At 42.9% G+C, this 17,775-nt stretch overlaps 1 protein-coding gene across 5 annotated transcripts in view; it reads right to left on the reverse strand.

The window, feature by feature from the left end:
* The window catches only part of GLRA3 (glycine receptor alpha 3), a 162,954-nt gene that overhangs the window by 67,119 nt on the left and 78,060 nt on the right, over positions 1-17,775 (reverse strand). For all 5 annotated transcript variants that reach the window (XM_053255698.1, XM_053255697.1, XM_053255701.1 and 2 more), the window contains 2 exons: positions 4,045-4,268; positions 1,535-1,617 (listed from right to left, as the gene is read on the reverse strand). In XM_053255698.1, the coding sequence (XP_053111673.1) occupies positions 1,535-1,617; positions 4,045-4,268 (307 nt within the window). The remainder of the gene's footprint in view (positions 1-1,534; positions 1,618-4,044; positions 4,269-17,775) is intronic.

The following is a 17,775-nucleotide window of genomic DNA, read 5'->3' on the forward strand; positions in this document are numbered from 1 at the left end:
GGTGATATAGCCTCTTGCCCGGCTCCTTCAGAGCTGAATCTATCCCTTTCTCTTATTTCTGAAATCTTGCTCCTCTATCTTAAAGTACCTCTCTAGCCTGCCTGGGAATTTACACATAATTTGGAACTTTAAGCTAAATGTGCCTTACAATAGTCTGTTTCTTAGCATATTTGTAGTGCCTTTAAACTAGGGCCACATAGTAATTTAGTCTGAGTTTATTTTTAATACACTCCTTTTTTATTTAATTCAAACTTCTCTCTCAAGCTGATTTTCTTGAGTTCACATGCTTGCACAAATCAAGGCTGATTGGAACTGTCTCCCCTTCTGAACTAAATTCCTCACATTCGCCCAAACTAGGGGGTGCAGGCCAATCACCCTTGAGGCAGTTTCATTACCATCTCTCTATGATTTCTGTTCCAGAAACAGCACAAAACCGTGGTTATGTCGGCATATGTGTCCGGACGTAATGCTGCCATCTTCAAACCTCAGAATGTAGCAGTGAAACTCACTACAAATCGAAGTTTTAAATTGGAGTTTGGCTAGGAAACCTCAGGTAGCTTTTGCAATGAAATAATGGTTTCACACATTCAAACATACACAACTTCCAACCTCTGTCACATTCAACTCCAGTTTGGCACTACATGTGAATGGGGCCAGATAGTTTAAGTGTCACCTGAGTTTGATTGTGGAAAACAGGTCATAAAACAAGTGGATATTATGGTTTGTATTCCAGTTCACTTATTTCATTCTGGCTGGAAAATGATCATACTGGTAATAAAATACATCCTCACTGTATGTAATACTTGACAGTCTCTCCCGCATCCTCAGCAAGGCACTGGAGATCACCACAACACAGTCATTTCAGATGTTCCAAAGAAGAAGGGGGAGAGAAAAGGGATTTATGCACACTTCAGAGCTCCATTATAAGGCGAGAGATGTGGTGGCATAGCAAGGTTGGAGGCAGCCCAGAGGCATAATCTAAAGCATGGTCCTCCCTTCACTTTCCTCTTCACTTGCTGCTCTGCCTACTTTGCTTGCTCCCTTGCACTCACCACATTGCCTGCCCACCAGATCTGCCCACCAGATCACAACTGCCAGTAAGAACAGGCCTGCCTAAAGAGGCTACCTGCTCTCACTGGGAACAGAGCCAAGCCAGCACGGAATTGAGGCAAGCACAGTCCAGTGGTTGTGAGGTGCCAGCGAGGGGCTGCGAAGGTGGGGGCGACCATTAGGGGGTGGGAGGCAGACAATGTGGCCTGCAGGCACTCACAGCCCAGGTACACAGCTCACCCTCACTCAGTGGTGGCTTGGCCACTGGAGAGATGAGCATTTTCACCATAGAGATGTTGTAGTCTTTTCCTGCATCAAAAGAATTACTGTTATTTCTATTATAGCCTATAATATTTATAATATCAATGTGGAACATGAAGCATCAGAAAACATTGTTCCCTATACTCTTATGGCAATTCATTAGTAGTTTAAGATGCCATAAGTCTGTGCAATATGAACATGAGAATTCTGTGTCCATACTTACAGCTTTCCAGCTGCATTATACAAGTTTGAACATCCATTGGAAAATTTTTGAGATCCATTGGACAGGAGAGTATTAAAGTCAATCTGAAAACAAAACAAAACACCTATTATAAAGTGTACCTTGGGTAGCAGCACAAATTCCTTTGCATTCAAAACGACTATATATACAAACATCCATGCAAAATAAAGAGCAAGAGTCGTAGCATTTGAGCAGACATACCTAATGTAATATAATATAAGATGAAAATCATTCAGGCTTTGAGGAGTATTATGAATACAATCAGCGCAATATACAGGAAAGTAGATGTTCCTATGAACATTTACTTGAAAGTAAACCCCATGGAACTCAGTGGGGCTTATCTCTGAGTAAACTTGTTTGGGGTTCTCATCCCCCACCCCCAATATTCTCTCAATGCAACTCATGCTTGCTTCAGCTATCGTATATTGTAGGCTACAGCCAATGCTGAAAGTCCATGTTAGTGGTTTGTAGTACTGCAGCTACTGTAAAGGACTCAGCACTTCCTAGCTGACATTTTATTCCAAGAAAAGAAAATCCTTTATTACAAGTAAAACATTGGTATTCTCTGTCCATGATGATAAAAAGGTAGAATACCTACAGATGAAGAGCATTACATTGGAAAGAAAAAACCACGTAATTTTGCAAGAAATATCCAGCACGGGGTAAAGGGCAGGAATCAATGCAGATTTTACATTCCAACTCAATGTTCTCCACATGCATTTCTCAGTGGATAAAGAACTGTTAGCCCATAACAAGAACAATGTGTCTCACACATCACATAAAGGCAGGATTTGTCTAACTGAGATGTGCCCAAGGTATCATTATTTCTTCACCAGGAAAACTAAGGCTTTGATGAGGAGTGGGTGAATTGATGGCTGACATTCTCTGCAGCTTTACAAGGGAAAGCAAGAGCTCCAGCCTCAAAGGGAGTTGGTAGATTAGCCACACCACAGGCTTGCCTCACAGCACACTGCACGGTAAAGGGGATTGGGAAGCAATTTTCACTTATCTCCCTCTGTAAAAGCCCTGTTTGCTGCCATGAATATGTCCTGGAGGTTGTGCAGCAGTCAGGGACATATTCCTGGCACTTACCAGGGGTTGTTGGGGGGGGGGAGGACAAGAACCGAAAATCACTTCCTGATCACCCTCCTTGTGTGCTATACTGTGAGGGAAGCCTGCAGTGCAGTAGTCTACTGGCTGCTTGTGAAGGTGGAACTGCAGGGCCATTGAGAGAAGATCTTGAAACAGAACCCTGTCTGGTTCATGTGAACCAGGCCCAATCATGTCCTGAACCAGCATCCTGCGGAATAGCTTGAACACCAACACCCAGCTCAATAAGTTATTTAAGATTTTATTATCTTTCTTAGTCAGTTTGACTTAATGATGCTGCTATAATATGATGGTGATCATGGAAATATGCAATTCTGCACACTCTTTATTTTATTTCACTTTACTTCATCATCATTTATGGTGAGAAAATACTGTTTTGGTAATATGGGATATATTGCAGTGGATCATTGGTAAAGCAAGAAAGCAAATGTTATTCCATCACTGGAAATCTAGACATGGATTACTACTGCATCACTAAACTGTTACCATATTGAAGACAGAAATTTGGTATAGACTCACATCTAAACTTTACTCCACTTGTTCTATGTGGAGAGAAAAATGAAGATATGTGATTTTTATTACCATGACACTGTCCTCCCACATTTAAGCTTCAGTCTGTTAAATGAAAACTAGAACCAGTAAAATAAACTCTTCGCAAAACACTGAGTGTCTGCATTCAAAAGAAAATGCAGCAATGAGACCTTTAAACCTTCAGGGCCAATTCAAAGTTATAAGCCTCCATATGGGACCATGACATTTGAATCAATTGTCAGTTACTTCACTTGTATTATATATAGATGGCTCGTATTATATACAGTATGTATGACTAAGAGAAATCCAGCTATGACCTTATACCTATCATTGTGAACAATCCACAATGCAAGAAAGCAATGACAGTTTTACTATGTACTTAAATGGAATGTGGAGCCAATAAACTTGTGAATCCGCTAAATTCATTGGCTGACAGGATGAAGAAAATTACTGAAACTAGTCCCATTGTCCTCAAAAGGAGGATAGGAAAATGCCTGAAATTTTTAATTTCAATAGGACTACTTGCAGTATTTTCCCTCATCATGTCAGCTATTGTTCCCACATAAAGTCAGATCTTTTCCTCTGTGAGTGATCGCACCATTTCCCAGCCAGTGTGCCGTGGGACATCAACCACTTTGCCATGCTGACTCACTATACGTCATCTCCAAATGTGGGGAATTTAAACTCCCTGTTCCATGACTCCAAATACATAAATAAATAATATTGCATGGCCCCTTTGCTGTCACCACACACACACAAAGTGTGTCTCTTTTAGGGGAGGGCAGTGTGTTACCATATTTAAAAATCCAAGTGTGTCTCAATTTGAAAAGGGGAGGAAAACACTGACTCACCTGATGGAATAAAGAACATTTCCATTTTTAAAAATTCGTAGCAATTTGTTGTCAGTTGTTACTTCGTGAAAGTTGGCACCCTTTTCATTGGCAAAGAACAAGTCAGGTTTCCATATAGAATCCAACATGGATGGATCTAGATCTAAAGAGTCATCTGGATATTCACTATAAGCAAGACGTGGATCATTCCAGCTCTGACGGAGAAAGATGTTCACTCTATAATCCTAAAGGAAAAGCACACACACAAAATCAGTGTTTTATGCAGGATAGCTCTTATCTTTCATCCAGCTGAACAACATGGATTTTACCATCTTAATCCTTTAACTGAACAGATCTCCCTTAAGTCATTGTTTATCGCAACTAATCAGTGTCTTCAACCTTATCCTTTTTAAACAATTAAATATAATACTGTACTAAAATCACTTTTTAAAAAAAAAAACCCTACTACTTCACAAATTTGCAAAGAAATGATTACAGATTTGTAATACTAATTACAAACAGAGCATAAGGCTTAAATGCTTTAAGCATGTATTATTTTGTGTAAACACAGAGCAGAATTATACTTCCAAAGTAATTTGGTTTCCTATAAGAGGATTACTAAATAATGTTTCTGCTTCAGTCTTCTGTTCTCACTTTGTATTTAAAGGAAAAAACCTCAAGCCTAACCTCTTGCATAACATGAATCACAAGTGTGCGAAGCTCTTCAGCTACAACTCTGGAAATACATTTGAGGGGCCTGGTTAGCTTATTCTGATAGCCAGGCATTCCACTATCATTAGGATCCTACACTGAACTCAGTGGCTTCAGATCTGTGGGGAGGGCAAAGAAGGCAAATCTGATCAGACCATCCTGGGTATATGGCTGGATCTGGCACTTACACTTCTAGAATCTACTTTGATTATCTATGGGTGCTAGGGGCAGTGTGGTGTAGTTTGTGCTTCACTGAAAAGACATGGGTACAAATCTCTACTAGCCTTTTTGCTTACTTGGTGAACTTGGGCTAGTCACAATCTCTCAACCCAACCTGTCACAGGATTGTTTTGAAGCCAAAGTCACCCTGAGCCACTTGGAGGAAGAGTGAGATTAAAATGTAATTAATTAATACCTTGGTTGCCCAAGCCCATTCATTTTTTACAGCACAGATCAGGATATTGTAACCTCTGCTTATAAGATTGGTTTCCATTCCTGTAATCCTCCTAATTACTCTGCTTTACATTTTGTTTCAAGAGCCCCACCCCACTGTCACTAAGTAGGGACCCACTCATGATGCAGCTGGATGCACCAATTGCCTCCCCCAATCCACACAAGACACATTGCTGATAAGGGCAAAAGTCATGTTGGCACATGGCCAGGATGGGTAAGATGAGTTGCCAGGGCAACAAGCAGATTCACAGTGGGGAAGGCTGCATAGGGGTATTTGCAAAGCCTTGAGGATGGAGAGTGCGGATTTTAGAGGCAAAAATTGAGACCAAGGTGCCAGGAGAGCAGTTAGCCAAGGAAGGCAGCCCTGAGAGTCTTTTGAACCCTCTCCTCTTCCTTTCTGAAGTTTCTCAGAAAGGAAACACCAGGACACTAGCACAATTTGTTTCAAATAATTTTAATTGTTTGTGACAGGCTATAGATATCCATGTGCTTTTAAAATATTGGGCCATATTTTATATATAAAAAGTTCATTTTCCCAAAGAGGTTACTGCAAAGTATCAGCAAAGAGAGGAAAGAGTAACAAATGACAATGTGGGAAGAGAGTCAAGAGCAATAGGAAGTGCATGTGAACAAATATAAATCAAATAAATAAATAAATACATGCAATAACACAGAGAGCTTTTTCAGTTGGGAATGCAGATGTGGAGAGTCAGTCAATCTGGGAGGAGGTGAATGGAAGAAGAATAAAATACTTGGCAATGGAGGATCTGCCATTGCCATGGGCGCATCTCGGTAATAATGGGACCTAGACCGTCCCTGCCATGAGGTCCCCTCACCACGAGGCCTCCTGAAACCTACTTTGGGGGGGCCTCCTGCCACATCGAACCTCCCATTTTCCCTTTTAATTTCAGCTGCCGCATGGCCGAGGAGTAGCTGCTGGGACGGGGATTGCTGAACAGCACCCCCCAGCAGCAGCGACTGGAGTGAGCGCTGGGCCAGTCCGTTTGGCCCAGCGGCTCTTGCTAACTAAGAGGCATGCTTACACAGTTGAGAGATATAGTCGCTGCTGCTGGTGCCACTGGGGGGGGGGCGCTGCTCAGGTCACCCCCCGGCAGCCACCCCTTGGCCACGCGGTGGTTGAATTTTCAAAAAATGGAGGTTCGGCGCAGCAGGGCAGGGCATCAAGGTCCGGGGGTTAGAATGCCTCTAGCCATTGCAATTGTATAGCAAGTGGATGGTTTATGTTTCTGTCCCTAAGTGTTAGAATCATAGGGTTCTGGAAGCTGGAATAGACACAGTGTACGCCCTAGTTTACCTCAGTAGCTGTATTTTTCAGATCTTGGCTTCTACTATTTCTTTCCTCCTATTTTAACAGTGTTTTAGAAAAGGAATGTCCAGCACTTCTCTTGTTCATGTTCCAAAAATATTTACTAATAGTCAAGAACAAATGTTCACCTGATACATTTTGACAGTGTTCCTAACTTTAGAAACTAGTCAGTGAGTCATCAGAGCAGAATTAAAAGCCCTGAGGCAATTTTTGCACTTTCTGTAATGAAGTCTATGATGATGTTCACTGCAATCTGCCCTTGCATTTGGGAGTTCAGAGATGACTTCCCCTGCTGTTCTTTTGTGGTATTATTCATGTTCAGTGACATTATTTGAGATTCTGTACATGATTTTGAGTTAGTTTAAATGTTACCACAAAGGTGATTTTAAAATTCAGTTTCACAACAAAATTGTCTCTGCACCCACATGAAAGCCAACAGTATATGAGGCATTATTTGTCATTTCATAGGTGTGTGTGATGAACCTAGCAAAAGCTGGCAGTATTTTCAATAGCGTAATTTAAACAGTCATGTTAATTTTGTCAAGGTCACCAAATCAAACTAACGCACCACTTTTCATTTTATAAACAAAATTATTGCTTTCTCTGCTGTACCGGGCCTTAAGGGAATCTCTTCTGCTCATTTCCCCATCTTTTTTGCTCTTTGTTCTTTGTCTCAATAATATTTTAACAGATATTTGCTGCTTTGAGTCTTTGCTTTCTTTTTTTGAGTCTTTGCTTGAACAAAATATCTAACATCCTCTGACCTTCTAATTTCATTACCATTTGTTCAAACTTGGATGAGCACATTGGCTGCATGCCATCAGCACCCACAAGCAGCTTTAGCTTTAATCCTTTTCAACCAAACTTGGTGGAACTGGATACTATAATTAAAACTACAGTGAATGGTTTACTGCACTTTTCATATCTACTTTCCATGATTACAACACGTGGATTCTCAGAGTGTAAATTTCGCAAAGTGGAGATTCTAAGCAGCGGGGCCCAGGCTTCCCAGTCTCTGGGTCACTAAAGTAGCTGGCCAGAGGAGGGAGCTGCAGGCCTGCTTCCTCATTTGCTTCAGTGCTAACACAGCAGATGGCCAGAGGGTAGTACTCCAGCTACCAGCTTAGCAGGGGCCAGGTGCAGAGTTGAGCCAAAACAGTCTTTTTGTTTTCAGTTTCATTATAGGCGAAAAGCACTTCAATTTCTCGGTTGGGTTTTAACTGCCCCCCTCAACATTTCATTCATTTTTCAGGCAAGTCCTGGGCACTAATAGCCAGAGCTGTAGAAAAAAGTGTCCAAAGGCTGATATTTAAGGCTCCCGGCAACTGTGGCAAGCCTGCAAGTACCCCACAGGGAACAGTTCAGGGGTGCAATTCCTGAGCTTGTCTGAACATGCTGGGAAAGCTCCCTGACCAATAGGAGCTTAAGATTAGGCAGAGTTCTCCTTTGTAAGCCCATGGAGCCTTGCCCCTATTCTTAGCTATAGTTAAGCACAGCCAACTTGCTTGGTGCTAATCTAAGCCATTACCATTGTCTCAGTAAAAACAAGTAACTAAAATATATGAGTTGGAAACCAAAGGGCCACATAAGATGCACCATACATACAGTCAGGGCCAACCCTAGGATAAATAGTGCCCCAGGCAAGAAGTGCCTTCAGCACCAACCCACTCACCCACCCACCAGTTAGTTAGTGTATCAGTTTTTCCTCTCTTTAGCTCACTACAGACAGTGTACTCAACAAACAGCAAACCAATAAGCTCAGCTTGGCACCCCCTTCAGTTAGGAGTCTCTGGACGACTGCCTGGCTCACCTACTCCAAGGCCCAAGGCCTCTCCCACTGGAAGCAACACCCCATTGATACAACAAGATAGTCCTGAAATTAAAGGGATTCTATGAGACACCTCTAGCACAGTGCAAGGCATTGTGCTTGGAAGAAAAAACAAACAAATATAAATACGATGAATATTTATAGACTGCTTTTCAACAAAAGTTCTCAAAGCAGTTTACATAGATATAAATAAATGAATAAAATGGCTCCCTGTCCCCAAAGGGCTGACAATCTAAAGAAGAAATACACCAGCAAAAGCAACTGGAGGGATGCTGTGATGGGGATGGTTAGGGCCATTTGCTCTCCCCCTGTTAAATAAAGAGAATCACCACTTTTAAAAGGTCCCTCTCTGCTTTGTTAGCAGGGGATTTTTGTTCTGTTAGCAGGGAAAAGGAAGCTCCAGTTTCTGTGTGTGTGGGTATATATATATATATATATATATATATATATATATATATATATATATATATATACACATACATACATACATACACATACACACACACTGGGTAAGCAGCAAGGTGGCCAAATTTGCAGACGATACCAAACTCTTTTGGGTAGTGAAATCCAAAACAGATTGTGAGGCGCTCCAAAAGGATCTCTCCAAACTGGGGGAGTGGGCGACAAAATGGCAAATGCGGTTCAATGTTGGCAAGTGTAAGGTGATGCACATTGGGATGAAAAATCCCAACTTCAAGTATACGCTGATGGGATCTGACCTGTCAATGACTGACCAGGAGAGGGATCTTGGGGTCGTGGTGGACAGCTCGTTGAAAGTGTCGACTCAATGTGCGGCAGCTGTGAAAAAGGCCAATCCCATACTAGGGATTATTAGGAAGGGGATTGAAAATAATACTGCTAATATTATAATGCCCTTATACAAAACTATGGTGCAACCACACTGAGCACTGCGTACAATTCTGGTTATCACATCTAAAAAAGGACATTGTAGAACTGGAAAAAATGCAGAGGAGGGCAAACAAGATGATCAGGGGCCTAGAGCACTTTTCTTATGAGGCAAGGCTACAACACCTGGGGCTTTTTAGTTTAGAAAAAAGACAACTGCGGGGAGACATGATAGAAGTCTATAACATCATGCATGGTGTGGAGAAAGTGGAGAGAGAGAAATTATTTTCCCTCTCACATACCACTATAACCAGGGGTCATCCCATGAAATTGATTGCCGGGAAATCTAGGACCAACAAACGGAAGTACTTTTTCACACAATGCATAATCAACTTGTGGAATTTTCTGCCACAAGATGTGGTGACAGCCAACAACCTGGATGGCTTTAAGAAGGGTTTGGATAACTTCATGGAGGAGAGGTGTATCAGGCTACCAGTCGGGGGGCTATAGGCCACCTCCAGCCTCAAAGGCAGGATACCTCTGAGTACCAGTAGCAGGGGAGTAACAGCAGGAGAGAGGGCATGCCCTCAACTCCTGCCTGTGGCTTCCAGTGGCATCTGGTGGGCCACTGTGAGAAACAGGATGCTGGACTAGATGGGCCTGGGCCTGAACCAGCAGGGCTGTTCTTATCTTCTTATGTTCAGAAGTCCCTCTACAAGCCTAAGGAACTCTGGATAAACAGCTATCCATAGACTGAGGTGAGTCTGTTGTCATTAGCTAGTATACCACCCCAAACTTGTGTCTCTGGGCAGTTTACAACAAAATAATACAAATCGCAACAAAATAAAATGGTTAAAAGAATACAATAATTAAAAATTTTAAAACAATGTTAAAAACTATTAAAACAATAACTAATTAAAAGCCTGGGTTAACAAATGTGTCTTTAGAGATTTTTTAAAAAGTTGTCAGAGATGGGCAGGCTCTTATTTCAGCAGGAAGCACATTCCAAAGGCTGGGGGCAGAAACGGAGAAGGCCCATCCCTGGATAGCCACCGGACAAGCCGGTGGCAACTGTAGACGAACCTCTCCTGATGATCTCAATGGGTGGTGAGGTTCATTGTGAAGAACCAAAATCTTGCCAGGTTGTTCTGAACTTGTGATGTCCATGATGTGAAACATGGTATGAAAATTTTGGCCACATATGATTATTTTGAGGCCATACCAGTCCCATGAAATGTATGCTTACCAGTTGTGGCACCAGAAAAAATTTGAGGGGAGGACAGAAGGAGTGAAGTGCATTTATGGGTGGGTGAGCTATGTCTCACATTAGCTTAGATTTCTGAAATAGAAATGAGGGGTCAGATGAGGGCCAAACTACATGTCTGAGGGGGCACTTGTCCCCCTCCCCGCCTCCTCTCTAGCCTACCTGATGCCTATCTTTCTGATAGGATATGGAGCAGGCCTAGTGACATTAGAAGGGCAAAGATTCTTTATTGGCTTCTTAGGAATGGTTTGTCTAAAAGGTTGTTGTGTTCCCTCCTTTGATATAGGCTTCATAGAGGTATGCTGGAAAACTTGGGTGTGAATAAAAAATTAGAGGCATATGATCTTAAAAAACAACAGCACATTCTTAGCTATGGTATAACCCCTGTGAACTGGGCACAGAGGCACCTTTTAAAGTAGGGGTGTGCAATTCGGATTTTTGGTGTTTCGGCTCGGACCTGAGCCGAAACACCCCCGTTCTGTTCTGTGGCTGAATATGGCCCTCCCGAATCACCCCCCGATTTGGTTCAGACCTGAATTTATTCGGGTCTGAATCTGAATCGATTTGGGGCAAAAAAGTGGGTCCCAGGGGCAAAATAGTGGGGTGGGGTGGTAGTGCCTAATGGGTGGAGGTTACCACCCCAATTGCAAAGGGATTGGGCAAAGGGCTGATTTTTGCTGAATTTTTGAAGTTTTAGTGTATTTGGGGCAGATGGGGGCATAATGTGGGATCTGGGTCAAAAGAGTGGGGTGGGGTGGTATTGCCTAATGGGTGGAGGTTACCACCACAATTGCAGAGGGATTGGGCAGAGGGCTGATTTTTGGCGAATTGTTGAAGTTCACGCGTCTTTAAGGTTTTTCCTCATAAGTTATAATGGAGCTTTCAGCAGCCCCATAAGTGCACTGGCAGGGTGCTGGGGTGGCCCAGAGAGAGTGTTGGTGTAGTGCACATAGGGTGCCAACCACCCCCATGGGTTTCTAACCCATGGGGTACAGGGTTCTGTTGTTTCAGAGGTTTTCTGAATGTGGATTCTATGATAGCGAATTAGAGTGGATTCATGGTGTCTCATCGAAAATCTCATTTGCTATCATAGAGCCCCTCCTCTCCTTCAACCAGGGGCAGAGCCACCATTGGAAGAACGGGTTCAAAGAATCCAGGACATCCCCAATCAGAGCCCGTGCCTCGCGGCCCTGATATGCCCCCCCACATCTGATGTCAGACGTGAGGGTGCTGGTTTAGCAAGTAGGGGCTGCTCAGCCCCCGTTCGGGAGTTAAATGGCCGCTCCTGGCTATGCTGCGAATGCAGCGCCAGCCCAAGTCTAGCTCCCAAAAGGGCTGTGCAGCCCCTCCAGGAGTTAAATGGCTGGCGCTGTGTTCGTGGTGCGGCCAGGAGCAACTCGTCTCTGCCTTAAGGCAGGGAAGAGCTGCTCCTGGCTGTGCTGCAAATACAGCGCCAGCCCCACTCTAGTGTAGCCCCTCCAGGAGTTAAATGGCTAGCGCTGCGAATGCAGGGCCGGCCGAACTCCCGACCATGCCCTCCGCGTCGGACATCAGATGCAGGGGGTGGGGTGAGTGAGCCCACTGCTGCGGCCGCACACGGGCCGCTGGCGGTCAGGCTCCATGCCTGCCTCCGACAAATTATGTGTGCGTCCCAATCCCCAAATTCCAAAATACGATACAGGCCGTGGCTGCCTGACTGCTTGGTTCATCGTCCAACAGCAGGTTGGTTGTGTCTTTCCCACAGACCCCCTGCCTCTCTGTGTGTGAGAGTGTGTGCGCGCATGTGCACTAGCATGCATGCCCGAGTCTCTGAACCCCTCCCTCCCCCTGGCTTCAGGATGGCTCCCGCTCGCCCAACCATGTGCCGCCATCAACTCCGCCTCATGCAGCATGCATTGCAAATTCAGGTTTTTGTGGGTTGTTTTTTTTTTAAAGTCACTCCCTCTCACTCACAGGGGAGAAAATATTAGAACAAATCTGAGGTGCACACACCCAACATTATTCACTCCAAAAAGTGCCACTGCAGGAACTTTGCCACAGTAGGCAGCCGCCTCTCCTACCTCTCCTTTAACCCACCCCTGACTTTTGCCCTGTTTGTAGCAAGCCAGCCAAACCACCAAAAGGGGGAAGCTTTTCTAAGCTATCAAAAATGTTCATTAATATTAATCTGTCTTGGATCAGCCCTACAGTGCATCTCATAATTCTTTTGTGTTTCTCATAAAGCAATGTTTTTGATTGATTGAGTAAGTGCTTTGATACTCAGCTAGTAATCACCCTAGTTCTGCAGCCCCCTTTAGGCAGTGGCACTCCATTGCAGCAGCTTTCTGAAGACTCCCAGGAAAGAAAGATTAAATAATAATATTTATATAAGATTAATATTTAATCTTTAAATAAGATTAATATTTAATCTTAAGATTAAAAATAAGGTTAATGTGGTTCTTCTGGTTGCTAAGAAGGTTCAGTAGGTAAAGGGCACGGCTACACACTAGATCAGTAGTTGTTGGGGGAGAAAAGCAGTTAAGTGTTAAGAGTGGTTAGCTCTCACATAACACTAGAACCAGGGGTTATTCCATGAAATTGATTGCTAGGAAATCTAGGACCAGCAAACAGAAGTACTTTTTCACACAATGCATAATCAACTTGTGGAATTCTCTGCCACAAGATGTGGTGACAGACAGCAACCTGGATGGCTTTAAGAGGGGTTTGGATCACTTCATGGAGGAGAGGTCTATCATCAGCTACTAGTTGGAGGGCTATAGGCCACCTCCAGCCTCAAAGGCAGGGTGCCTCTGAGTACCAGTTGCAGGGGAGCAACAGCAGGAGAGAGGGCATGCCCTCAGCTCCTGCCTGTAAGCTTCCAGTGGGATCTGGTGGGCCGCTGTGTGAAACAGGATGCTGGACTAGATGGGCCTTGGGCCTGATCCTGCAGGGCTGTCCTTATGTTTTTATGAACTTCAGGGGAAAGAGTTGTAAAGAGGCAAGGTAAAGGAAAAAGAAAAGAAGCTGAGTGGCCAATTAAGTAAATGGAAAGTGGACTGGAGGGAAGCAAAGAAGTCTCTTAAGTAAGAGTCATAATAACTTCAGATTACCTCGTCTACTTCAGGGATACAGAATAGCTTACACTACAAAGTAACTTTGTAAAGAGCAATGGCTGCACCAGAAGAGAACAGGAAACTGGGGCAGGGGGCTGGCACAGAAAGGGGAAAGTGCATTTATGGATGCACAAGCTGTGTCCCACGTTTTAGGTTTCTGAAACACGTGGTGGGGGGCTATTTGTCTGAGGGGACACTTGCTTCCATTGCCCCCCATTCTAGTCACCCCTGAGTGGTCTGTTTTGCAGCTAAGCCTATGGTAAAATTGGGAAAGATTACCACAAGGAAAAAGAATGTGTGTATCAGTGTAATTATGGAAGTAACCAAGTTCAGAGCTATAGCCATTATTCTTGAAGAAATAGAACAACAGAATTAAATCCAAACACATAGATAGCTAAGTTTGGAAGATAAAACTTAAAAAAAAACACAACTCAGATTTTCTGGTTCAGCTCATGATCGGGTTTCTTTCATGCCTATTAAAGCATGAAATAGCATACACAGCTATTGAGTTAGTCTTACAAAGCGAAGAAACATTTATATGAAAGGATAAAGGGAATGATAGAGTCTTAGCAAGATAAAGATCCTCCCCACCCCTTATCTTCACTGAATAGAACAGACTCATTTGCACAAATGGAACTACTCCTTCCACTGACGGGAACAGTAAAACCTTCAGATGTACAAGCATTGTACATCTGTGTTTGCATTTCAGTGTACAGACAGCTTTGAGTTAAGGTTAATTTCTGTATTGGCTCTGGATCAGTTTTTAAAAACATCATTTGTGTAGCCACAACTGTTGCAATGGTGTCTCTACAAGGTACTCCATCTGCTGATAATCAAAACTGTCCACAATAGAGTTTCAGAAATTCTGCTATATAAAATCTTGCAGAGATTTGTAAAAAGACTGTTGGTTTTCATTCTTGCCTTCCTTTTGTGGGCAAAAAAACTAGAGGAGAAAAAGTGTAATAGTTAGTTGCCATGCTGGTAATGGATGATAATTCAGAATTTTGAAAACAGCTATTTCTACTACTGATATAATCTAAAAATATCATTCCTTTCCCCCATTTAATTATGATCTTTATCATGGCCACATATTTAGTAGAGGTTCTGTGATTTAAGAGCTACATGACAACCGGAAATTCAAAAGATCTTACAGTTACAGCATCTTCAAGCTAAGAAAAAACAGTATGTTTTTCATTTCTACCTATGGTACTACTGTTTAAGACACACTGCATCTGTCAAGGAAAAATTTCCAACCTTAGCATGTTGTTAGGCCTGTGAACTCTCACATAGAGGTCTAACCAACTTTGTTTTAATAATGACATAATTCAGTATTTTAGAATGTAATAATACTCAAAGTGAAATCTATTACTCTTTTTGATATATATTGATTTTTAAAAATAGCCTTCCTTTTAATGCAATAATCTGAAGCATATTCAACATCTGTCATGCCCTTGCTCGAGAACAGTGAGGTGGCGTGGGAGGCAGGCAGCCTTCGAGTAGGTAGGGAGACACCTGAAGGAGCGCAGTCTGATGTCGGGAATCAGGAGATAGCTGAGATGGGCCAGGGTGAATGTTCGGCACAGGAAGGTCTGTCAGGTCCAGGGGACCCTGGGGGTAAAGGGTCAGACCCCGAGCCAGAGGGCAAGCTGGAGGTGTCCTCAAGAACGCAGACAAGAAAGACGGCAACACAGCAAGTGAAGGAACTGGGAAGAAGCCAGCGTCTCCTCGGGAGGCAGCAAGAGACACTGAATCTCAAGCAGCCAGCAGGGGTGGAGCATTAAAGAAGGCCAAGGACTACAAATCAGGTGGCGTGGGTGGTGAACAACCACTGGAAACAACGCATCGGCTGGGCTTGCACCATTGTTGGAGCTTCTGCGACCTTGAGCTCCAGGCCTCTTCATTCTGATTCCTGTGGCCCGTGCTTTCTATGCAAGAAACCTGAAACCAGAGCTACCAGCCCCCCTGTGGCATAAATCTCTGGTTAGGTGTCAGCCATCAGGCAAGCTCGTGACAATATCAATCCGTTTTCTAAAAAAGTAATCTATATACTATTTCTGAAAGTGCTGGAATTTGGATGGAGAACTAGAGTGTCTGAAGTAAGTGGGAGGTACCAACAGACTTGGGGTGACCTGTAGATATGTTCTTCAAAAATTCTGCAAAAACAAAAAACCTAAGGGGGGCACTATCCCAACTGCCCCCATGTTAGTCAATAGGACAACATGTTCATGTTATCACACAGTTAACAGTTAACAGACAAGCAGGTGACAAGTAAAATAACTCTTGTCATGAGGTATGGAGGGAGGGCAGAAAATGTATCAGTTTGAAGAACAGTATTCAATACCACCTAAATTCAAATTTGTTTAAATACTACTTGCTTCAATTATACTAAATCTTGTCCATCTGCAGCATGACTGATTGAAGTAATATTTCTTTTCATTCTGTATAGAAATTTATTTGGCAGACAGGTTCAATAATGAATCATATACCCAAAGGTGTGATTGCCGATTGTGGCAGCAAACATATGGATCTTTATGTAATCCCTGTGTTTATCATCAATGCTCCTGCAGCCAGTCACCAGGGAAGTGAACTGTGCAAACAATTTGCTAAAACATGCAGACTTGCTGCTGTTTTCTACACATCTTTAGTAAACTGCAAATAAAGGAATTGTTTTCACAGTTGGGTAGAAGCCTGATCCTGTGTGCATGTCTTCTCAGAACTAAGTGTCACTAGGTTCAGTAAGCTGCCATTCAAACGTATGCACAGAACATAGCCTTAGGGTATAACATATTAATTTATCCAATATTTTACAGATAGTTTTCAAAGCTATAGTATGGAAACCCAACTGGGCTGCATAGTGCACCACTCTGAAATCTTGGGTAGAACGTGGCTTGCTGCAACAGTTTTAAGATTTAAATTTTGACAGGCTGTCTAGGGATTATTGGGCTAGTTCCAAATGATACACAGATCTAGATAGAGTTGAGCTGCCTACTTGCTTGGGCAACAGCTAATGGCATGCATTTCTAGACTGGCCCAGTCTAATAAGAATATATATCTGATCAGCTCTGGGTATATCTCTGTGGAATTTCTTTTCAGGTCACCAAGCATACTTGCAGTTTTAGAAATGCATGGTCAAGTCAGAAAACTAGGAATGACTGCTGTCTCTCCCACCCACCCCGCCACCGGAAAACACAGAAAAGGATGCTATGATAATGCAATTCCTCTTGGGTGCTATGAAGTGTTATGATAAATTATTCTTTCTATCATCAAATCAATGGAATGGCACCATGAATATTTGCAGCTTTAAAGAGAAAGAGGAGAATATGACAAAACAAGGTTTTTTAAATTCATGCGTTTCAGCATTCCTTGTGAATGCACATTCCTAAATTGCTGCATTTCTAAATTCATTAAGCATAGTAGGCATGGCTTTCCATTACATTCCAAGGACTGCCCATGGCTTGTTTGCTGTGTCAATGCTAGAAAGCCCTTCTATTTGGGATGCACTAGGGAGATATGACTGGAGGCAGACAGAAAGAGAATCATACGTTTTTTAGATCTCATTGCAGCTAACAGTGTAAAATAGATTCTGTTCGACCTTATCATTAGGCAGCCATGGATAATGATTGTCCAGATGCAAGGGGAATGGGCCAACTTTTCACCCTAACTAGGCAAAGAGGCACCTTTTACCATGGTGATTCTCTTTATTTAGCAGAGGGAGAGTAACTGGCCCTATCCAGCCCCAGCACAGTACCTCCAGTGACTGTTGCTGGTGTCTATCTTATGTTTCGTTTTAGAATGCGAGCCCTTTGGGGACAGCGATCCATCTTATTTATTTATTATTTCTCTGTGTAAACCTCCCTGAGCCATTTTTGGAAGGGCAGTATAGAAATAATATTTATTATTATTATCATCATCATCATCCAGATACAGAAATAACAGAACAAAGGCTAGCAGACCAGAGAAGATTCATAATAAGAAATAAAGTATTCACAGGAGCTGAGCTGGAAGAACTGCAAAGAGCAACACAGGCTCAAGATATGGAAGAAGAATTACCACCAACTGAAGCAGTTGCTCAGGCACAGGTGGAGGAGGTGTCGGAAATCGAGGATGCCACTGTTGCTGAACTGTTTCAAAATCAAAACCACGCAACCTCCCCTTTGCCTTCACCTCAAAAACCCAAATGCCGTTTAACAGAAAAGCAACAAGAACTAAAGCAAAAACATAACTGAGCACA

This window comes from Hemicordylus capensis, chromosome 5 (genome assembly GCF_027244095.1).
Source record: "Hemicordylus capensis ecotype Gifberg chromosome 5, rHemCap1.1.pri, whole genome shotgun sequence".
NCBI lineage: Eukaryota > Metazoa > Chordata > Lepidosauria > Squamata > Cordylidae > Hemicordylus > Hemicordylus capensis.